At 38.5% G+C, this 24,677-nt stretch overlaps 1 protein-coding gene across 1 annotated transcript; it reads left to right on the plus strand.

The window, feature by feature from the left end:
* Positions 1 to 1,853: 1,853 nt before the first annotated feature.
* LRP12 (low density lipoprotein receptor-related protein 12) lies at positions 1,854 to 23,801 on the plus strand. Its single transcript, XM_010084225.1, has 7 exons — positions 1,854 to 1,860; positions 7,582 to 7,638; positions 14,833 to 14,968; positions 16,370 to 16,572; positions 16,933 to 18,034; positions 18,892 to 19,024; positions 22,590 to 23,801. The coding sequence occupies exons 1-7, from the start codon at positions 1,854 to 1,856 to the stop codon at positions 23,451 to 23,453; spliced, it is 2,502 nt and encodes an 833-aa protein (XP_010082527.1). The 3' UTR covers positions 23,454 to 23,801.
* Positions 23,802 to 24,677: the final 876 nt, after the last annotated feature.

Raw genomic sequence — 24,677 nt, forward strand, 5'->3', positions numbered from 1 at the left:
ACAGTGAAATTTTATGTGCCTGTTTCCTGCTTTTGTACATAAACACATTTAAATAAGCCACTATTTCAGTATAGTTTCATCTGTTAGTCGTTTTTATTCTTTCCTTAATTAAAGAAATTAATTATACCATTGTAGTATTTGAGTATACAACAGTTTCTTATTTTGCGTGAACATTTGCTTTCACTGGTTGACATTTAAGATGTATTTACTGTATCTTCTTTGTAGCAGATGTTCTTCTGTTACAGGGATTTGGAATAAATATTGTCACTCTGTTGGGTTTGCCTTTGGTGGAGGATTCTGGCTGATGTCTGCACAGCAGTAAGGCTTTCTGTTAATGTTTCTGTCTATTGTGTGTGTAATTTTATATTAAAAGAAATGGTTATTTAATCCTTCCCTTACCTGAAGGATAATTTACATCTTGCTGCACAGCTTAATGCTGTTTTACAAGCAACCATCTGAAATTCCTGTGACTCCAGTAGTGAACCCGAAGGGATTATGGAAAAGAACTGCACTTGACCAGTTAACACCAAACTGTTGATTTAAAAATAAACAATACAAAATTTGTCAATAAGTCTTGCAACGATTCTTCAGTTAAACTGGAAACTATTGATCAGTTAGTGCCTAAAAGTCAATACTGTCGCTCCTCATAATGCTTTTTTAATTGCTTTTTGTCATGAAATATACGAACTTGAGCCAAAGTACGGGTTGTCCTTTGTCAAGGGAGTGAGCAGCAGTTGGGTGTGGGACAGAACCTTCTGGTCGAAGGTGCAATGCATTATATCCCAAAGAACAATAAAGATGAAGAGATGAGACGACTGTGGATCATGAAGCTTGCCTTGAGTAGTTCATCCAAATGCATACTGGTGCACAAGCACATTCATTTCATTTCATGCCTGTCTCTAATCAAAAGGATGCTGCGATTACATACGAATCCATCAGCAGGTAGGAAATAATGGTGTCACCTCTAAAGGCTAGGACTGCTTTCTGTGGGAATCTGGGAATGACGGTGCTGCTTCGCTTTGCTGCTGAACATAGAGATGGAACACATGTTGGCTGGCTTCAGTGAACTCTGGACTCTCAGCTCTGCCACACCTTCCTTTGAAGCATTCCCTGTAGCAATCATGCTGTTTATTTCATGAACTGTGCTGGGAGGGCAAGTTTCAGATGCTTAGGCTGCTCTTTTTTTTTCTTTTCTTTTTTTTCTCTCCTTTGCTCCAGTTTCATTTCCTTGTCTCTAGCAGTGTTGAAGTTGCACATGGAGCTCTGTTCTTGTCTTCTGAGGAAGGCAAAGTCCAAATTTCTGTAGTAACAGGTTTGCACTGATAGAAAAGAAAGGACAGGAAAAACCAAAAAGATATTCTCAGAGACTTTTCTGGGTTATAAAGGATGAAATAACAAGTCGAGTCCCTTTTGTACCATCATGTTCATTTGAGATTGTAGAAAGTGTTTCTTTTCTCAATTCCCTAGTCTGGGTTCACTGGGTACTGCTCCATCTGCATTACCGTTGCGTTTGGTAGCAGTGTGGCTGTATGCCCATGGATATATAGCTTTTTTATGTTGTAACAGAATAAAATCCCTGCAGCTAATGTGTTTAATGGCCAGTAGTTTCACAAATACAGGTGCAAATTTTTTTTGGCTCATTAACTGTGTGTGGCCGACAGGTCAATAATTCAGTATCGTATTTTGGGTTACGTACTGGACAAATGTTTTCATCCCAGCATGATATGAGTTAGAAGGGACCTTTAAAGATCATCTGGTTTATCTGGAGAAGGGTGGTAGTACTTGTTTTTCTGTTGGTTTTCCACGTGCCCTGCTCTGAGCTGTACCGTCTTAACCTCAGATGAACCGTCGGTATGACGGGTAGGCAGTTAACCTTTGCGCTTTTCTCCCACGGGCTCCGCAGCCGAGCGTGACTGCTGCTCAGCCTGACACACGGCATCTTCGGGTGGAGCTGGTTTCTGCACGGTTGTGCGTAGATATTTGCAGGAAGTGGGAGGGTGGGATGCCCACTGACTGGGACTGTCACAAAAGGGGTCATTCGCCAGAAGTATGCTGGAATATTACAGGGGCAGCATGGATGTTTCCAGCTCTCATGTCTCTGTATCAAGAAGGATATTGCTGGTTTTGGACTAGGGTATCCCAGGACTGTGGCTTTTCAGTGGGATGATATGTAAGGCAGCACCAGTTTGTTTGTGGCAGTGTACAGTAAGATTCTTATTTTGGTAGCATCATCTGTAGTTGGTCAGTTAGAGGCAGTTTGGTGAAGATGAATGCAAGGTAACTTCAGCTGACAGGAGGCAGTGGAAACACTCATGGGGAGGTACAGAGCGGCCAGGAATTTGGGGAGGAGGATGAAGAAAGGAAGTTGGGTCATGAAAGCACATTGTCTAAAGTAAAGCAAGTTGAACACATACCGTAATAAAGGGTGTTTGGAAATGCATGATATACAGGAGGTGGTGTTGATCTCTTGTCCTTTATATTTGTGGCTCAAGAGAAATATCCTGCCCAGTCTGCTTACGGAGCATTCATTGTGCGCCTGTTAGCTCAAGGGGGTTCAGAAAACACTCTCTTCGTAGCCAGTCAGGTACAGCAGTTCCTCAGTTTATTCAGTTCTGCTTAAAGGGGAGTTGTAATTTGGCTGTTAGAGCTAATGGCAGTGGCTTCATCTTCTTATAGAAGAATGTAGCTTCAGTGGAGATATGTGTGGTTTTTTTTTCTTGTGTACAATAGCTACTTGTCTAACAGCAGATGAAAGGTAACTCCAATGTGGTGTTTGCTACTACGGATTGATTTTGGTTTTTTCCCCTTTTCATTTTTAATTTCCACTGTCAATTTATCTGTAAAACACAACCTGGATTTAACTGAGACCTAAAGATAAATGATGTTTTTCCAAACTAAAGTTACAAAATTTGATTTTACAATCACGGTGGACAAGGTCGCACGTACCAAATTTTTGGGGGTGCACTTTTACAGCATTTATCGCTTCCCTGTGCGTTTGTATTACTAGTTTTAGTCAATTTCAAATTAAACAAGGTTTTCATTTAAGAGTCATCATTTGCTATCTTAAATATATCAGTATTTAGATAAACTTGGTTGTTTGTCTGAAACCCCCAAGTTCCTCTGTGTGGAGTGCAGAAGCTTGTCTTGTTAAATCTGGATGTTTTGACAAAGAGGGACGCTTGATGATGGGGGGGTGCAGATCTGTTTGGCTGTGCTTTTTGAAAACTGCATGAATTGGAGTAAAACCTTCAGAAGGAGCTCATTTCAGGACTGTAGGCTTAGTTTCATGCCCTGCAGTTGTATGCAGAGAATCCTTTGGGTCTGATTCTTCCCATTTTGAGAGGGAGCTGTGGTGCGGAGGCTGTGGGAAGGGGGGGGGTGTAAGGGGTGACATCCTAAACCGAAGGCTTGGTGGTTAGCCTCCGTGTCAGTCTGAGCATCACTGCTTCTGTCTGGGTTGCAGATATATAGAATGTGGCAGCTGGTTTTTTTTTTCCAAAGTGTCATGATTTTCAGAGCATTGGTTTTTCCAGACTTTCCCCTTAATACTTTTCCTTTGCAGTTTGGTTGGAACGTTTGCTGCTGCTGCTGCTGCTGTGACACTTTCCTGCCAGCCCCGCTGCCCTGGCCTGTGTTTATTTTCCTGTCTGTGATGAAACTCAGAGGATGTTAGTGAGTCAAATACCTGCCAAGGCTGTGGTTTTTATCCTCCGTGGAGTTTTGTTCTCTCCGGGCTCTGTATAGCAGTATAGGGCTCCCGGATGTTCGGAAGGGATGTGGCGGGGTGCTGGGTTTTTCAGGCTGGGGTGGAGGGTGTTTAGTGGAGTTTCATAGAGACTAACAGGAGAGAAATGCCCCAACTGCTGGAAAACCTGAAGGCAAACCTGCTGTTGTGTTGCCTGCTTCTGTGGTCGGTGAGCTGTGAGACACAAATCAAAAGGTATTAATTCAGGTGTTCATGGAACTACTTCTTGTCTGTTTGTGCCTGCTCCTAAGACAAGACAGCATCTCAGCCCTGAGGATTTGAGTGAGATAGAAAACACTGACGGAGGCCAAAGGGACCGGCTTTGTGCTGTGAAACTAAAATAAAATTTTATGGATGCGTCCATCAGAATCAGTGACCAACTTTGACTGTAACTGTATTTTGAACATTTAAGATATTTTAAGGCTATTCAAGACAAAGGCATCTCAAAAATTGTTCCATACTGTAAACACACTCTATAAAGAGTCTAACTCATTTAATAACCAATTGGCTGATTTTTTTTATTTTTAAATTGCAGTTAAGGAATCTTTAGCGATACTGCCAGCAGCGATGGCAACAAACTCATGTGCACTTAAATGGAAAGTACTCTGTACTTTTGTTTAACCTATAGGTTACCAGTAGTTTAACATATCTAGAATCCTACTTACCAAAGATTGTATTTTGATTTTTTTTCATTTTTTAGGAATGCTTGGCTTTATCTTCAGCCTTGTCCATTTAAAATTTTTAACTTAAATGCGGTTGCTGACCATATCTTAAGCTGCAGGACTGACGTAGACATGCATTTCTGTTTAATACCACTTAAATTAAATAGTCCATTTGTCATAAGTATTTATAAAAGGAGATGGGTATAGTCCTGGTTACACAAGTGATTTTTTTTTTTTTCTTAAGTCACAAAAAAAAAAGGATGACAGATACCAGTTTTTGAAAAACAAACTTGGTTTCTTGCAGGCAGAATGGGTTTGTGTGGGAGCTTCCAGCGCTGGGCTGTCACGTGTACTAACCCGCGCCTGTAACTAGCGGTTGCAAGACAAACTTTGTGTCAAGTTCTGTTAGGTGGCACTAGTTTCAGTTTAAAACTTCAGGTTCAGATAGGAATGAATAGCAACTATTTCTTTTAAACAGCAAGAAATATGAAAGATTACTGATGACCTAAGAAAATTTTGTTACATGCTCATACTCTGCTGTGTTAAATAGACTAACAGGAATTTCAAAGATAATTATGTTCCTATAGCTGATGGAAATTACTGATCTGTTATCTGATATATTGATATTCTAGTGGGCTCAGCTGATATGGAACCATGTGACAATTGTTGAGATCATCTAAGGATCATTGCCTAAAAATTTTATAAAGGTGTTCAGCAGTTAGTGACGCTTAAATGGCATCTGAACACACTCTATTCCAGTGACAGTTTCCAATAAAAAAGGAAGTAATAATCTGAGAGGTTTCTAAGGTTCATCTTTCATGTAATGAAGGATTATTGGGAAAGAAATAATTTTTTAAAAACCCACTTTATTTTGATATTATAGTACTTGGATCTGAGTTGAGGCTTCATCATCGCACATTAGTGCTGCTTCTTACTCATCACTGAAGTTACTTTGACAATAAATATGACCACTTGATGTCAGGAGATTAATTGTTGAATCATAAAGAATCTTTAGATGGAATATATTAAAGTGTTCCATTTTGGATATTGACTTAATTTTTATTAATTTAACCCATTAATTCTAAGTCAGAGTCTACAGGATTTGGATGCAAGTTCTCATTTTAGGGTGCTGCTTGTTAGTACTGATCTATAGTATTTGTCCATGTTTTATGAATATATTGCTTTTCTTTCCATCACTTCAGTGCTATGTCAGTATTTTCATATTTCGTTACTGTATTTTTGTTAGAACTGATTTCATTAAAATTTGGGGGTTTTTGTTTTCCTGGTCTTTAGGCAGCTTATCTGTAATTCAGATTCTGGGGGCACCAATGGAGTGCCTCAGTGGCAAGAGGTCTTGAAATGTGTTAATGTTTTCCTTATGTAGATGGAAATAATAGAAAACGAGACAATCAGAAATGTGTTTCTGTGGAGTCAGTTACATGTAAAATCACTTTACAGCAAAGATTCATTTTGTAAATGTAGAGCTAAGTGTTACTGAAGACATGAAATCAAAGCAGCAAACATTCCTTAGCATGTCAGTTTATATACAGAATAGAGAAATTATTTGGAAAATAGCTTTTTAAAACTTACAGGTATATTTTACTTTTAAAAATAGTTTAATTGAAAAATAGTTGCTTACTAATACAGTATTTGAAATAGTTTTTGTTTTAAAATACTTCTGGCTTTTGAAGGTTGAGGGAAACTTACAGTGTGGATTTTGTTTTAAATGGAGACACAGCAGCTTGGTATGTAAATATATGAAGCAAAATTAGTACATTAAAAATGGGGGGAGGGAATCCGTCACTTCTTAGAGCCCAGGAATTTAGGTTTTGGGTTTTGGTTTTTTTTTTTTTTTTTTAAAAAAAAAAATCAGACTTGCTATTTTTCTACAAATTCTGATCGTAAAGGTTTCTAACTGTATTGTGTCTTTAGGGAGTAAGAAATTGTCTTTGTGCATTTAGTGTCAGTCCAGGGAGCAATTTCTGCAATGTTTTATTTGTAACCAGTGCAGTGGAGGAGCATGGAGATGCTGGCTGAGCGGTGTGTGTTCTAGGTGAACTCTCAAGTCTTTAAGCTTGGTATAAAAGGAATTTGAGTTTTCTTCATGTATTTAAGGTTCTTTTTACCCAAATGTATCACACTTCCATTGCAGTGCTGGTAAAACAACTGATTTCACATGTATGAAAATCTGCGTGACATGGCTAATCTCCAGTAGTACAAAACCTTCAGGCATTGAAGAGTTGTGGGTTTAAAATTTGCTTAGTGATATATTTTACATTTTAGGTTCACTGCCTATATTCAAAGGAGCTTATTAGTGAAAAGTAGCTTTCTCCTCCTGAAATGCCTCGAAGACTTTATTAAAAAAGTGTTGTAAGGGTTAAAAGAGAAGATGCTGAAGAAAGGAGAGGAGAATGAGAGCTGTTCAGCGAGAGAAATGTGCACAAATCCGACTCGATCTGGTCCATCGTGGTACCGGGCTACCGCCTGGCAGCAAATGGGTTTGCTTTAGCAGACTTCTTTTCCTTTGGAGGAGTGCAAAGCAGTATCAGATTTAGAGGAATAACTTCTTTGTCTCGAACTCTTGATGACCGCGTGGGTCTTGTTCATCTTTGCAAGTGTAAGATAAACGAAGGGTTTTACTGACCACTGATGGGGAGTTACTCGTGAAGGTAGCTAGTTCCTGACTGTCTGAAACGTCTTTCTGGATGAAAGGGTATAGGCTACAACTCATTTTGAAATAGAGGGGTGTCTTCCCTTGGGTGTCTTTGTTTGCATAGCATTTACAAACAAATCTTGACCCAGGAGGAGATGGGGAAGATGCAGTGAAATAAACCTTTCTTGAAAAGAAAATAATGTGTGATGCAAAATCACGCCAAATCTACCATCTAAAATGCCTGAAGTTTCTCAAAACTCTCTGCTACTATCTTGTTCCTTCCATTCCTAGTGTATTTAATTGGTCCTAGTACACTAACAATGCCTGGGTTTTATTTTCAGTACATAGTAACTTTTCTGTAGTTTTTCTAAGTTTTATCATAAAATGAACGTAAGACCTTTAGTGTTTAATATTAATTAAAATAACTTCAGTTTTGTTCTTTCTGTTCTGTAAGAGGGTATCTGAAGAATTTTTACAAATTTTATCTTGGAAATTAGCTTATTCATTATGTTTAATTTTAGGAAATGGTGCTCTTGCAGAACATTCTGAAAATGTGCATATTTCAGGAGTGTCAACGGGTAAGTCATTTTTTGTAATGTTTAAATTTCATGCATGACTTAAATAGTAAATATTGAAAGCCACCTGGTATCTTATGAAGAGATATTTGGCTATAAAAATTATTACTGCCTTTTGCAGCATGTAATAAGGAATGAAGCAACTGGAACATGGAAAAATTCTCATAAGATAAAATTGATACCTGCATGCTCATGAACAGATTATGCCTTTCTAAGTGGACTGCTTAATTATTTTTCCATACAAACATTGAACTAAGAGAAAAGTTGGTTTAAGTTGAGTTGATATTTTCTTTCCACAGTGAAGTTTTTGTGAAATGAAATTTATTGAAATGTAATTTTGGACACTGCTACTATCAAATAATATAAATCCAGGAGTTATGCGTTTCACCTGATTAGATTGAAGCAGTAACTGAAACTACTGTACACTTGACTGCACAGTTTCCTTAATACAAGAAAAAAAGAATTTTAGAAGTTATGAAACTGAGAAAATGATGAGATGCTGGGAGAACATGGGGTATAAAAGCAGCACACATTGCTCAACGGTGGCTACAGCAGCTGCCGTTGGGACTGTTCTGATTTAGTGATGGGACTGTAGGTCCATGAAGGCATTAGGCGATACTGGTGTGTAATCTTTGATCTTCAGATGTTAAGCAGTGTCAGCTAAGCTGCTCGTTCTGTTCTACCTGTCTATGATACAGATTCTCAGAATATGTGCAAACAGGGAGACGTTCTTCTTCAGTGGATAGAAGAATACAAGCCTGGTTCTTTTCATGGGGAAGCTGCCACTAATCCCTGGAAATCAAACTGATTTTCACACCCTTCTCCTAAAATAAGCGTAAAATGCAAACTCATCCTTTTTGTCGATAGCTTGCACATAGAGTCATAGAATCACTGAGGTTGGAAAAGACCTCAAGGATCGTCAAGTCCAACCGTCAACCCAGCACCACATCTCGCTGTAGCTATCCTTGCAGTATAGCTTCAAACATGACTTTGTTATTTGTGCACACAGTTAAGTTTTTGGATAAATGTATGGTCGATGGATTGTCTCTGCTACACCATCCTGCCTTCTTTTTCCCTTCCATTGCTTGCTGCTCAAAGACTGTCAGAAGTCCAGTTATAGAAGATCTTTGCTATCTGTTCTTGTGCTGCATTGTGAAGAACGGTGTTGCTTTTCAGCAGTAGTAATGCACCAGGCAGCATCATATATTGTGGATTTATGGCACACTGTAAATAACAACAGCACAGGTACTTGCCAGGCTTGGAGCAATTGCTGCTGGAATTGGATTGTGTGAGATACACAGCCTAAAACCTAGCCGTGCAGCTTTCGGGTACGTTTTAACCACTCTTCACCCCATTGTTCACTGCAACAGTTGTGTCACAGGTTGCAATACAGGCAGAAAAGCATCTGCTGGGCAAGAGGTGAATGGAATTTTTGACTCTGCGTTCAGTCCTTTGGCCAGCATGCTTGGCTGTGCAGTGCCAGGAAGAGAAGAACACGATGTGCTTTCCATGCAAGAGAACAGCAGCTGGTGGGCAGACCTTTAACTACTGAGAGGAAAGATCCAGTGAGGGCTTCCATTTGAAAATATATTTAAAAAAAAAAAAAAGTAAAAGTAGTTCTGGCAGTCTTATGTTCTAAAATGGCTTTCCAGCTGGGGAAAAATAAATATAATACTCTTAAAGTTTCTGTCTTTATATAAAGTGAAAATTATTTGCTGAAGAATTTGAGATAATGGGGATGGGGCGGTCTGTTAATGAAAACCAGAAGAAAGCCTGTAGGCAAAATCAGTGGCATTTTCCTGACATACAGCTCTTTGTGTACAGCTTAAATTTTAGGTGTATGGCCCAAGTATAAAAGATGGGGCTGAACTTAGATGATTTTGAGTTCCTTTGAAACAGTCTGGGTCTCCCAAACATGTGTTTGAACTTCCAGATGATATATTTCATCAAGCATACCTGGACAGTTTTATATTTATCAGAACAATTTTAAGCAGAGTTCCTGTAAAATAGAACCAAAGACATCTGGCCTTTAATCTTTCTAAATCCAACTTTAACTTATGTTGAAACCAAGCAAGTGATTTTCTTGGACAGTTGCTACTGAGAAGGGATTTAGAATGAAACGATTGTCTTGATGGTAGATTTCCTGTCATGCTGCTGCTGTAAAGCTACATGACCTACCTTAGTAAATTATGTTTTAATAGCACAGACCTCTATGGTCTTTGGTATTTATGCTTCTGCTGTATATTATATCTGCCAGGTTGCAGGTACACCTCTAATATATGGGCACGCTTTTTTTACCAACAGCAATAATGGAATGTGGTCTCTTGCGTGTAAGCTATCACTACAGAACAAGTGTTTATGCCTTCAACATCTGAAAAATTGAGAAATATTTTCAGGTCTGTCTCTGGGGTATGTTGCACCATTATTGTCACAACTGCAAACCCATTTTCCCCCAGCCCTGTTTGAAAGAACTGCAGCACTGGTTAAACCACTTGTTCACAATTAAAAAAAAAAAAAAAAAAAAATTCCTTTTTACCAAATGTGTCTCTGTATTGCAGAGCAAAGGTCATTTGAAATTAAAGCTTTTCAGCTTGACCTGGAGGCAAAGTTTCCTGTGCCTTCTTCCCCCGTAGTTCTCCAAATAAGTCTTTCGGTGGCTCCTGAGAGTTACAAATGCAATAATTATCCTCCCTATTCATGGTTTAGACTTTATCATAACATTATTCTCTTTTTACTCTAAGCTCTTTTAAACACCTTCAGATCATTTATCCAGCTGCATTCATGTCCTTACCATGTCCAGTATAATGTGTACCTTATCGTCTTGCGGTTAACATTGAAAGCTAATTCTTTTATCTTTTCAACTAATCTCCTGGCATTACCGTGAAGATAAATCCCTAATCTCCCTCTCCCTGCTTTTCTGAAGTGACGTTTTTCCTTGACATGTTGTTCACTGTTACTACAGGTACTTACTTCTCTAGATCTCGCTACAGAATTTTTTGTGTAGGTTTCTTAATTATTTTATTTTTAGAACTCACAAGTTGAATTTGGTACTGGAAAGTTTTCAGTGGCTCTCCTCTGTCAACATCCCGTAGGTAGTTTACAGTCGAGTTCTGTAATATGGGGCAGTGAACAAATTTCAGGAAGCAGGGAATAAGGAAAACTATTGTACGTGTATTTAAAAAGTCTACAAGAAAATCCACATACACCAGAAAACCACGTGCACAGCTTATCTCGGTAGGTTTTTTTGGTCGTTATTTTGGACTTCAGTCTGTGGAACACCTTCAGTCCCAACTCAGGTGTTGCAATCTGCTGAATAGAGTCAGGCAAAGTAAGAAACCATTGCAAAGAGATTGTTAATAATCAAGGCTCACAAAGGAAAGAGTTTGAAACAGGGAGGAGATGGATGAGCAGAATTGTACCAAAGAATATAGGGGAGCTGAGAGGAATGGAGGCAGAGACAACATCTGTGTAGAAATGGTTGTGCAGGAGGGACTTGTTCCCACCAAAAACTCTTACAGCCATGAGCGTGAGATTTGAAAACACCTTGGGCATGCGTCACGGTGTGTATTTGCTTCTCTACAGTGCAGCCTTCTCCGTTGGTTTTGTGCTTCTGCCTTGGTTGCAAATTCATCTCCTTTTTTTTTCCTGAATCCTCCAATTTTCATTCTGCTGTTTTCTTATGTATTTTTAATTCTTTTAATAAATTATTCCAAACCGAGTCAGATTCCCTGTAATTTTAAGTTCCTATAGACATAACTGATCTCTATGACAAATGCCTGTGGAGCCACTAGCAATTGAAATTGGAAATGCAAATTCTCCACAGCTTATGGAAAGGTGTTTGCCTCTATTCATCCGTTTCTGTGTTACGCCCTGTCAGCTGAATTGTTTTTTGAATCCCGTGTCCTCTTTGATGTTGCTCACATTCTCCGTGTTTACAAACAAATGAATAAAATGTGTGTTAATATATTCTCAAAAGCTTTGGAAGAAACATCCTAGTTAAGCAGAGGGAAGGCTTGCTATTATCTTTATGAAGTCCGTTCCCTTTAAAACTGTTCAAAAGGTTATCCTTGGTTTTAAAAATCTTTCTGAGGAATTCTTCTCTCTCAAAGCGACAGCACTTCTGAAGTACAGCTTCTGCACTGTTCATCTTGACCTTCATACCCTTTGTAAGCAAATGGGAGATTTGTTGTCTCCTGAGTTACAAGTAAGAGATTTCAGTGCGTTGAATGTGTACTGAGTACGCAAGCCCACTCAGCTTACCCAGCAAACCTGAGTTAAGGCAGCTGTCATTCCCTTTTCAAGTTCATTCCTTTTTATTTTTTGAACCCCCACTTTGTCCCATGCACCCTTTCTTCAGCTGGATTCTTCTCTCTTCTACAGTGCACAGTATTGCTCGCTCCACCCTGTATATTAGTACCTAGGGTCATTCTTGCCTTCTCGTGCCCTCCTTAGTCTGCTTCTCTCTCCCCATGTTGGATGGTGCTGAAAATGGTCATATTTTGCCCTCAGCTCTTTAGTGTTAGCTTTTGGAAACAGAGAAAAAGCCATCTTAAGTAAAAGAATACAGAAAATATAGGGATATGGCTGGTCTTGCATACAAAGGCTAAAAAAAAAAATCTGAATTTGAGTAAAACTGGCAGTTTTCATGGTGCTCTGAAAATACTCCCTGGGCTATACAGGCTTTCCCTGTGGAGTTTCTTCCCTGTAACAAGGAGGAGTTACTGCTCGTGCTACAGCAGGAACTGGATTGGGCAGATGTATAGTTGTTGGGATGCACTGCGCCAGCGTGGGAAGTTGCAAAGCTGTTTGCGTAGGATTTACAGTTGCTAGCAGTGTTTGGAGGGTCACGTTCAACAGACACATGCTGTACGTACATTTATAGCACGCTGAAGTTTTTGGAGGTGAACTTGGTAAAATTGAGTGAGCATATGTTGGATGGATTCTTTTTATCTGCTAGTGTAAGGTTTTTCTTTGTCAGGCAAATCTAAAAGCGTCCTTAGAGGTTCTCAGGGACAAAATCTCATATGTCTGTTTGTAAATATCTAAAACCAGGTGGATGTTGTATAAATTTAACCTGAAGGCAAATGATTTTAAGCTGAGCACCATTTCTGTAGTGCATGGAATTGCTTGCCAGCATCCGCAAGCTTCTACTTTTCTGCATGTGTTTTTGTTTTGAACCTGTTAAGCCTGATATTTTAATTCAACATTGAATTGTGAATAACCATTTTTTCTTGTCTGAACAGATGTAAAGTATATCCAGATCATTCACACAGGAGCAGTGTTCCAAAATAGTGTGGTGTTAGAGCACCACCTGTAGGGTTTGCTCAGAATGAAAAGTTTCCAGTGAATAGTTGGTTGAATATTCAAATAAAATATCTTTCTGTATTTTGAGACTTTGTCATCTCTAGATTTGAGGACAGGTCCTATGTTCTATAGCTGCGGTGTGTTAATACTTAACTGTGCAGCTTGGATTAAGCTCTAATAAGAAAGATATGAAAAACTATTTAAAGCAATTTTCTTACAGCTGTACTTGAAAACTAGTAAATTACTGAGTTATTTTTGTTTCTAGATTTCTGTATTTAAGCTAATACAGAAAATTCAGGCATATGACAGCATTTGTCTTTTAATCCTTTTAAACCTATTTTTAGAATGTATGTGTTATGCCATATATATATATTTTCAGTAATAATAAAGATAATAATAAACTTTTTATTTTATTAGAGCTAGACAATAATTTCAGGTCCCCATAGTCTTGAAGAGTTACCTTAAAAGCTTGACTGTGGATAAAAATAGGAAAAAAATAACCTGTTAACAAATGTCATTATTACAGCTGTTGCCCTGTTACAAAAGCAGTTCATTCTTCATTGTGTTTGCTCACTACATAAGTTCTGATTTGTTATTTTAGTGAAAGACATATTCAAAATTTAAAAATTTTAAAGCTTTTGGTCATCACACAATAATGAAAATGCTTCCTCATTTTTAATATTTCATGTGAGTAACTGATGGTGCTACCAGTAAACTTGGAGAGCTCACAAGTTTTTATCAGCTGTGAGAAAATTGTAAAATAAAAGCACAGAGGGCAATGGATTAGCAGTGAGGAAATTGTAAAATAAAAGCACAGAGGGCAATTATTTGTCATGTGTTTTCTGACCTCTGAAACTTCCTCATAATGTCAAGCTCTGTAGCTAGAGTATTTGTGAATACGCTATTTGGTGGGTGTTGGATATAAGGCTGCTAAGGGGGGGAAAAACATCCAGCAAAACAAACACACAGAACTTTTGAGTACCTTGTGTGAACCAAAATCAGCAGGGCTGAGAACGCTGCAGTGAAAGGGACAAGGAGAGGAGTTAAGGCCATGCAGAAAGCTACACCTATAATAAAGGAAGAGTACAGATGGCTGAGTTACTTCAGTTGCATAGAATTAGTTCTATAGATACAAGCTTTCTCATCCCATTATCAGAAATGTAGTTACCCAAGTCCCTGTTAAGAGCAGTCTCTTGGGAAGCTAACTTGTCATATCTGTAAATGAAGAGTGCTGCAGGAAGGGCTCTGTGCCTTCCAAGCATCTGGAACCATGCACGTGGAGATCATTTCCATGCCAAGGGCTGGAAGGGGTTATTTAAATGTTGGCCAGGCACTGGGTCTTCCCAAGTCAGGAAATTTTGGCTATTTTATTATTTTGCTTTACATTCTTTTTCACCTTCTGATGCATTTGTCACACTAATTTCATAGGGTATAAATGTGTGGTTAAATTGAACTGAGTCTTTGGGAAGACTAAAAATAAAATTAGGAAATACAAAATCTTTCACGTTAATAAAAAAGTTGTCAAAGTCTGTATAGTATAATTTTTAAAGTCTGTAGTACTAATTGACATTAGTAAAAACTTCTGCACTGGTAACACTGGAAAACAGTTGTCAGCTGACGGACGTGTTCCATCCTGATACCTTTATACCATGTTTTTATTGCTCTAACTCTGTGATATTTTCCCTGTTTAGTTCTCATTGTTTGGGTGGGGTTTTTTTTGTCCCACTGGCTTTAAGAAAAAACACCTTTATACCATGTTTTTATTGCTCTACCTCTGTGATATTTTCCCTGATTAGTTCTCGTTGTTTGGGTGGGGTTTTTTTGTCCCACTGGCTTTAAGAAAAAAAAAAATTGAATTAATCGAATTGCCTTTAAGATATATGTATTTTTTAGCTTGTGGAGATATTCCAGAACAAATCCGATCACCAAGCGGGACAATCACAAGTCCGGGGTGGCCCTTGGAGTATCCTGCCCGAATCAACTGTAGCTGGTACATCCATGCGAACCCAGGGGAGATCATTACTATAAGGTAACGGTGCTTCTGTGTTAACCACATGGATTGAAGAAGTACTGACTAGCCATTTTTAACTACCAGTTGTGTACATACCGATTTCCCCTTCCTTCCTGTAAACGTTTCTTTTGGTCTGTTCTCTGCCTTTCCTTTTCTGTCATTTGCTCTCACACAGCTACGTACCGTTTGTTTTCAGCTGGAGAATCGGTGACTAGCAAAAGTTTCTATATGTTCATTTACTTGATTTCTTTTTAATGTCTCTGAAATAGAAGAATTTTGCATTAAAAATGTGCAGGGGAAATTCTGTAATGCTTCATAGCTATGAAGTCTCACGCTGTGCGTAGAAATGACAGGGTACAAATAGTAAATCAGTAGATATGATGGCAGTTTTGGGGCAGGGACCTCCTCACACTTTAAGGTACCTTATACATTTTCTAAAGAAGTTGTATTGTAGGTTTGTTTCATCAGTTCATTCCCCATCACTGCCAGAAGGGAAATCTAGGCTTAACATCAAGTCACAAATTAGTGCTGCTTCACAGGCTGATCGTGAAACTGCATCAGCTGCGTGTTCACTTCAGTTTCCAGTACAGACTTGCTGACTTAGGAAGCAGCTCTTCATTATCAGGTATTTGCTTTGACATCAGTTAATTGTTTAAAGTACCGCTTTTTACTTTAAACAGTCTTTCTACTAAATATTAAGCTGGCATCAATGCAATGTAAAGTCAGTAGAACTGTTCATCTACTCAAATGCTTTCTAAACTTTTTTTACAGTGTTTATTTTTAATAAAACTCATCTTTTTTCCTCTCACACTGTTTTTTTTCCACTCAGACATTCTCATTTCATTTCTGGTTTACTGCTCTGTTACTGTACAGTCCTCTTTTGCCCAGACTGTCCTGGTCACACGTCATTACCATGACAGCGTGTCTGGATCTAGTTGGAGCCATACCATGGCATTCCATCACATGCCTCTCGGATAACTGAGTAGTGCGACTGGCAGAAAATCTTACCAGGAATCATAGTTAATAGAAATCATACATTAACTAAAGTTCTGATGAAATTCAGGTTAAATAAAACCACTTAGTATTATATAAAAGTGATTAAATGAGACTTAAAGACGACTTAATGAACAGGATTTTTTTTTTGTTTTAATGTGTTTTTTTGTAGCAAAACTAAGCTTCTTTAAGCAGTGGATGCAGTATTTGGGTTGAAAAAATGGATTCTTGCTGTCCTCATAACCTGGTGGTGATGATACTTTTATGTTAAATCCTATTCCTACATAGGCAGAGAAGCTGAACTTTTTATTTCAGACCAAAGAAGAACTTGCAGCTAATTTCTATTTGCATGTGTAGTAATTGATCAGCTTGGTTGCGTAATATCCAGTTCAGTCCTAATTTTGACTTTTTTCTTTTTTCTTTCAGCTTTCAAGATTTTGATGTTCAAGGATCACGACGATGCAGCTCAGACTGGTTAACAATTGGAAGCTACAAGAATATCGAAGGCTATAGAGCGTGTGGCTCCTCCATTCCTTCACCATACATCTCTTCGCAGGATCACGTTTGGATCAGATTTCATTCAGATGATAGCATCTCCAGAAAAGGCTTCAGATTAGCTTACTTCGCTGGTATGTTTGAAAGGATACCTAGTACAGTTTTATGGTTTAATTTTTTGTTTCCTGTTTCAAGAACTACTTCCTTGTAGCAGGGCACAGTATATGTATTTCCTGTAATCAATTCAAAGCTTATTGAAATCAGGGAAAATAAACATTGTGTAAAGTTTTTTTTATCCCATGCACAGCTTGAATATTCGAAGAGGGAATTGGTGATTACAGTAATAAGCAGAATGAATGATTTTGGGAACAAAAGCATTCACTATTAATACCGGGCAACTGGCAGGTTTTTTGACAAGTATTTGACAAGTGCTAAATTCTAAAGAGAGAATATTTTAATAATTTATTTTTTCTTTTTTTTTTTTTTCCTTTCAGGAAAATCTGATGAACCAAAATGTGATTGTGACCAGTTTCATTGTGCTAATGGGAAGTGTATTCCAGAAAGTTGGAAATGTAATAATATGAATGAATGTGGAGACAACTCGGATGAAGAAATCTGTGCCAAAACCAGTCCTCCGACAACTTCTTCCTTCCAACCCTGTGCTTCCGATCAGTTTCAGTGTCTTTCTCGCTTCACCAAGCTTTACACTTGCCTCCCAGAATCTTTAAAATGTGACGGTAACATCGATTGTCTTGACCTAGGAGATGAAATAGACTGTGACGTGCCAACATGTGGGCAGTGGTTAAAATACTTTTATGGTACTTTCAGTTCTCCCAACTATCCTGACTTCTATCCACCTGGAAGCAACTGCACCTGGCTGATAGACACTGGTGATCATCGCAAAGTAATTTTGCGATTCACTGATTTTAAACTTGATGGTACAGGTTATGGAGACTATGTCAAAATATATGATGGGTTGGAGGAGAATCCACGGAGGCTGTTGCGTGTGCTAACAGCGTTTGACTCTCATGCTCCCCTCACAGTTGTTTCATCCTCAGGACAGATACGAGTGCATTTTTGTGCTGACAAAGTGAATGCTGCAAGAGGATTCAATGCCACCTACCAAGTAGATGGCTTCTGTTTGCCCTGGGAAATACCGTGCGGTGGAAATTGGGGTTGCTACACAGAGCAGCAACGCTGCGATGGCTACTGGCACTGTCCAAATGGAAGGGATGAAACCAACTGCACCATGTGCCAGAGAGATGAGTTTCCCTGCTCTCGAAATGGTGTTTGCTACCCTCGTTCAGATCGCTGCAACTACCAGAATCATTGCCCTAACGGTTCCGATGAAAAAAATTGTTTCTTCTGTCAGCCAGGAAATTTTCATTGTAAAAATAACCGCTGTGTGTTTGAGAGCTGGGTTTGTGATTCTCAAGATGACTGTGGCGATGGCAGCGATGAAGAAAATTGTCCAGTCATTGTGCCTACTAGAGTGATAACTGCAGCTGTCATTGGGAGTCTCATTTGCGGATTGCTGCTTGTCATTGCACTGGGATGTACGTGTAAATTGTACTCACTCAGGATGTTTGAGCGAAGGTAAGCAGAACAGATGGCCTCGAGAAGTTAAGATATTAAAATATTTTAATATCTTTTATTGTCATACTTGAAACATTTTTATTGACATACAGTTATTGTTGCATGTGATTCCTAAAGACATTGTTCCTTCTTCTTCTTCATTGACAGTAAAAAGAGGTTACTTAATCATAGAATATCTCAAGTTGGAAAGGACCCACAAGGATCATTGAGTCCAACTCCCTGCTCCTCGCAAGACTACTTAAAACTAAACCACATGGCTAAGAGCATTGTCCAAATGCTCCTTGAACTCTGACAGCCTTGGTGCTCTGACCACTTCCCTGGGGAGCCTGGTCCAGTGACTGGCCACCCTCTCACTGAAGAAAAGGGGCACAGAAGTATTCCAATCACTTAACTAAACTTAAACTTAAACTTAACTTAAGCTTTCAGATGATGTTAGCAAAAAGAAAGTGTGGAAAGGCTGCATTTTTGTAATTAAATATCACCATTCTGTATTTAACAGCATGTTTTTTCTATTGTAGATTATCTCATACTGGGATTACACGTTCTTGAATTTTTATAAAGTAATATAAACGTCTCTGATGGTGCCTTTTATATTTAGCCCGTGGGGTTTTTTGGTTTTGGGTTTTTTTAGGAGTTTATTGTTGCGTTGGTTCTTGTTTTAGCTGGATGGACCCTTAGGAATGACTGCAAAGACTTACTGTATATTCTTTGTCAATTAAATTTCAATTAAATTAGTAAAAATTCATTTTCTGAAATTCATTATTTCAGGTTATAATAATCTGATATAGTTTTAAATACATATATATCTATACACACCATAGTCTAAAGTATAATGAAATTTCTTCTCTCTTTGAAAGATCATTTGAAACTCACTTGTCAAGGGTTGAAGCTGAACTGTTAAGAAGGGAAGCTCCTCCATCCTATGGACAGTTAATTGCCCAGGGTTTGATTCCACCAGTTGAAGATTTTCCTGTTTGTTCACCAAATCAGGTAAGATTCCAAAATAGCAGGGCAGACCACATAAATTTTAAGGAGACCGAAATAAGGATATTTTAACTCTGCCTTTTTTTGTTCTGTAGCATTTCCTTGTCTTCTTTCCAGGCTGATACTCTTGCACTAAGGATTAGCCATTGGACAAAACCATGACAGAGTAGCACCGCACAGCTTTATCTGCAGGCTTTTTGTTTTCTTGTTAATGAATGCCGGTAATGGATGCTATAGAATCCCTCTCGCATGAAAAGCAATAGATTGGTAGATCTAGGTGTATGTTCTGTGTTGGTGTTGTGTCAGTTAAGATTGCAAACTAGCACTTGGAAACTTGGGAAAGAAGAATTGAGACTTCTACTGCTAAATGGTCGTTCCTATCCACTGTGCAGATGTGTTGAGGTGTGATTATGCCCTCTGTGCTTAGGAGAGATGATGGCAAAGGCAAGGCTGTAGTAGCATCTGAAATTAACACGAATGAGTAACAGAGTAACAGCTGGTAAATGGCAGTTGATAGTGTCTAGCCATCTTGATTCTCAGATGGATCATTAGTACAGTTCTTGGTTGATAAATGAATTTCTATCAACAGCTTTTTAATTAAAAAAAAATTGCTTTCAGTTATAATGCTCTTTTGTGAAATAGAAGAAAAGTCTCAATCTAAGAATCCTGCTGTGGTGCTGTATTAGAGTTGGCATGAACTTGTGTTATGTGTTGCAGTTAATCCAGCAAAGTTTACTGTTAGCTAATATAGCTGAGCACGTGAGGAAAATAGTTACAAGACCATAAGAAGGGGAACTGGTTTTTTTTAATTTCTTTTGAACAGCACTGATTTCGTCAAAGCTAGTGTACCTTAGATTTCCATTATTCTCTCGCACGTACACAAGCAGCAGCTGTGATCCATCACAAAGGATTTTGCAGAGCAAAAGAGGAAAATAAGTTCCAATTTGCATGAGAGACTCTGAAAACATCAGAAAAAAGACATGAAGATCTTTCAGTAGCTAAATTAACACTAAACTTATTAATGAGCTTATTAATGTGTGCCTGTAATGAACACTGCAGAATCCCTCATTCTTGTTGGATGGGTTATCATGGTTATCTCCAGGTACTGGAGTTTTAAAAAAAATGTGCCATTACTGAATTTTTTTTTTCTCTTTAGTTTGACTTAAAATGAATTAAATACTCTTGCTTTTGATGTATTTTGAATTATTTTTCAAAACTAAAATATGATGGAATTTGAAAGACTTACTGAAGGTGGCAATCTTCCGTAGTGGCACGTAACAAAATGTAGTTGCTTCATAGTCCTTCTGTGTAACCATGATTTCACCCTCCATAAAAGTACTTACGCATGTACAGTAGTTTTGAACATTGAAAATCCCTTTACGAGGACCTTGAAAATTTAGGTAGCTATACTGGGAAATTAACTAGCATAAAAATAAGGAGAAGTAGGGAGCAGGCCGTCACCTTCAAAAATAATGAAAAAGTCCTTCTGGACTATTGATGCTTCCATGATAAAAATTCTCACTCTAATAAATGAAGTTGCATTGTTTAAAAACAAATTGTTTTCCAGAGGAGAGAACATCAGAGCAAAAGCTCAAGAGGCATTGTAGATGGAATTCTATAAATTATAAAGCTCAAATTAAATTTTTAACATAGTTGAGTGTTGGGGGGCAGGACGTGTTCAGCTTGCTTTGTTTTGAGCGATACGTACATTTTAAGGTTGCAAATCTCTGTAGACCTGAAGATACCTGATGGAGGTTTGCTAGAACTGAGTAGTCTCCAGCTGGAGGAATCTTGGTTATTGTGATCTGTATGCGGTGCTTTCTGACTCAGACTGATCCGTGCCTTCAGCGCTGGATTTTCAAGGATGGGTAGCAGTCTCTCAAGTAGCTTTTGAAACTAAGGCTCCGGAACATATGTATTCATAGGCTTGAATTCAAACATCATTCTGTGAACTGTTGGAAAGGAAGAGGCAGGTTGTTTGGATGCTGTGCTGTGTATGCCCTGTGGCATCTGAAGGGTTGTGGGAGGGAGCTGAAGGTGACAGCATGAGAACACTGAAGTTCAGTGTTTGTAAACAAATCTATGCATATGTTTCAAGTGTTTAATTGGGAAAAGAAAAAGGCTATTCTGAAGAATATTCTATATTTTTGCCATAATCTTCATTAAAAGATGCGAATTATGGACTTTATCCTGTAATTAAACACATCAGTGACTATTTTCAGAATTGTGGACATCTGGCAGATCCTCTAATATTTGAGAATTGAGCTACTCAGCTGAGGCATTATTTTCTGTACGTTTGAGTCAAAGTTGCTCATAGGTTTGTGTTACATTACGGTTTAAAAGTTATACAAGGTTTTAAGCAGAAGAATTCAGGCATGCATTGTTCTATAGCTGAATCACTAGAAAGTGTGTGCTGAATTTGGGAAATGCATGGTTTAGAACATAAGATAATTTTAATTAAACAGAAGCATTAAAGCATTTTGAAACTGGAATTAACTGATTATGCCAGAATGGGGAAAAAATCAAACTACAAGCCTCTGCTAGAGAGGATATTTAATTTAGTCTCTATTCTAGGCAGCCCCATGGTAGTGGATAAGGAAAGGTCACCTCTGTTAAATCTTTCTGGAAGATTTCATTTTTAAATCTGTCTTGGTGTCAGGACCACCACCACCACGTGGTCGCAACACCGCCTCCCCCCCCCCACTCCTCTCCCGGTAAGATGGGGGCAAATAAGAAAAAGTGGAACCTCCTGAGTTGAGATAATGACAGATTTTTAATAATACCACACGAGGAAAGCAAAAGAAAGAAGAATATAACAATAAGACAGTATATAGAGTACAATGGAAACACTGATACAATGAAAATCTCACCACCACGAGCTTCACAAAAGAGACCCCTCTCCCGGCTAGCTTCCCCTTATATCCCGGGCATGACGTCAGCATGGTATCGAATATCCGGCTATGCCCAACTCCCAGCTTCTGCGAAGAATTAACCCTATCCCGACAATTAACCCTATCCCAGCTGGACCCAGGACAAAATCCTAAACTTTTTGAGGCATGTTTCTATGTACTGTACTCTAAAATCCCCAGTGACTGCTTTATCTAACAGATCTTGCATACCTGCTGTACTGGGTCTGCAGCGGGTCTGGGGACGTCCTTTTCTGTAGTCAGTGCTCCATATCTAAGTTATAGCACCTTGGTTTTCACTTTGCCTTTATTTAAGAAGTCCTTGATTTGGGCAGAAACGTACCTTATATACTTCATTGCTCTTTTATTCCCCTTCCATATGTATTTCCACTTAATTTTAATTTTTAATTTAATGATGTTTTTAATTTTTTAATGTTTTTTTCCTTGAGATAATCCAGACTTCTTTTATGTCTGCTTTGTTTTTAACATAGCCTATTCCTATGTACCCCAGATCCTTAATATTAAAGATGCAACATTTTTTAATATTTAAGACTCTACTTTGAATTTTGTGGTTATATGTTGTTTTGCTCAATAGTTGTTCTTCTTTTGTTAGAACAGTGCCAACATACTGTCAACACTTGATTGTTCCTTGTCTTCTTATTTAGGCTTCAGTTCTGGAAAACCTGAGACTGGCAGTACGATCTCAGTTGGGATTTACCTCCATCAGACTTCCTATTGCTGGCAGATCAAGTAACATTTGGAATCGAATTTTTAATTTTGCAAGGTCTCGTCATTCTGGATCGTTGGCATTGGTCTCAGCAGATGGAGATGATGTTGCTAGCCAAAGTACTAGTAGAGAAGCTGAAAGAAATAATCCTCACAGAAGTCTCTTTTCAGTGGAATCTGATGATACAGACACAGAAAATGAAAGAAGAGACACAGCAGGAGCAGTTGGTGGTGTTGCTGCCGCCTTGCCTCAGAAGGTCCCGCCTGCCACAGCAATAGAAGCACCGGTCGGAGCGTGTGGGAGCTCCTCTGCTCAGAGCGGTGGCAGCGGTAACGCGGAGAGTGGAAGAGAAGCGACAAGCGTAGAGCCCCCGAGCACAAGTCCCGCACGTCACCAGCTCAGTAGCGCGCTAAGTCGCGTGACGCAAGGCTTACGCTGGGTCCGCTTTACTTTAGGGAGATCAAGCTCAGTGAATCAGAACCAAAGTCCTTTGAGACAGCTCGATAATGGGGTAAGTGGAAGAGAAGAGGATGATGATGTTGAAATGTTAATTCCAGTCTCTGATGTAGCATCAGACTTTGACATAAATGACTGTTCAAGACCTCTACTTGATCTCAGCTCAGATCAAGGACCAGGGCTTAGGCAGCCTTACAGTGCAACACATCACGGTGTGAGGTCATGCAGTCGAGATGGCCCCTGTGAGAGCTGTGGCATCGTGCACACTGCCCAGATACCTGACACTTGCTTAGGAGCAACCGTGAAAAATGAAACTAGTGACGATGAGGCATTATTACTCTGCTAGGTACGGATTGTTTAGGAAAGATTGTGTACAAGTTGGAGCAATATCTGTCATTGTTTTGTACTTCACAGTTAAAAATAGTTTTTAGTTTTAAAAAATCCAGGACGACATTATGTTAAAACTATTTTAGCCTGTGTGGTTGATTAAACATTTCTTATACTGGATGAGGTTATGGAACTATTAGAGTGAACGTCTGAATGGCTCTGAGTACACGAGGTGTGTATCCAGTATCATCTGATCGCTCTTTAAACTGAAGCTATCCCTGGTAGTTTGAAATTTAGTTTATCCTGGTACTGTAGTTCAAACCAGAAACATGGCTGCTCAAGACTGATTTGGCTGCCTGTGTAACCCCATATTAACAGGTGAATTTGTACAGAATTATTTTCCTGTAGGAATTGACTCTGTTGTATTATTGCCAACATACTTGTAACTTAATATACTAAATACTGGTAAGGATTGTTCATGTAAAATATGTACTTTTCTTTGAGTTTATACAACACTTTGTCTAAATATTCTTCAATTTCATCATAATGTGAATTTATTTAAAGGGAGGAGAAACTTTCTCCAGGAGCATTCTTTTTGTTTCAGAAGTACAAAATGCAATGATTTGTGAAATTTAGATCTCGTAGATAAACTGATTGCAAAAGCTTTTGTAGCACTGACTTTCCTAAACTGCAGTCTACTATGGTACAGCCAAATAGTACGTAAAATCCCCAGTCATTAGTCTTTTTGATTTGAAGTAAAAAAGGGCCGAAGATATTACAATGTATGTTAGTTCTTTAAATATCCAATATGTACAAATACACTACAGACTAAGTTCCAACTGGTAGTAGATCTTTCCCGAAGACTGTAGGGTGTAAAGCTTGTTTGGACTCAAGGGATTTGCACTAAAATCATATTAAGGTCTCTAACGAGCTTAGTGCACAAGCACTATCACTTTAAGTACTATTATTGTCTAATATTGCAATGGCTATATATTTCCATGGCTCTTTTCTTGGGGTGTTGCATTTTTGTTGCAATTGAATTTGCTTTACTAATTCCCTATTTATTCGTTATATTTAAAAACTGGTTTACTTGGTTGCAGACTGGTTGTTTAAAACAACAACAAAAAAAAAGAAATCCCTTTTTAGTGTAATTTTTTATAATATTACATGTTGGAGCAAAACAGATCAGTGGAAAAAAGCTCATAACTTCCAATTTTGTGATAAGCAGGTTAATATATGGCTA

The sequence above is a fragment of the Pterocles gutturalis genome, unplaced genomic scaffold (assembly GCF_000699245.1).
Source record: "Pterocles gutturalis isolate BGI_N339 unplaced genomic scaffold, ASM69924v1 scaffold36401, whole genome shotgun sequence".
In the NCBI taxonomy this organism is placed as follows: Eukaryota; Metazoa; Chordata; class Aves; order Pterocliformes; family Pteroclidae; genus Pterocles; species Pterocles gutturalis.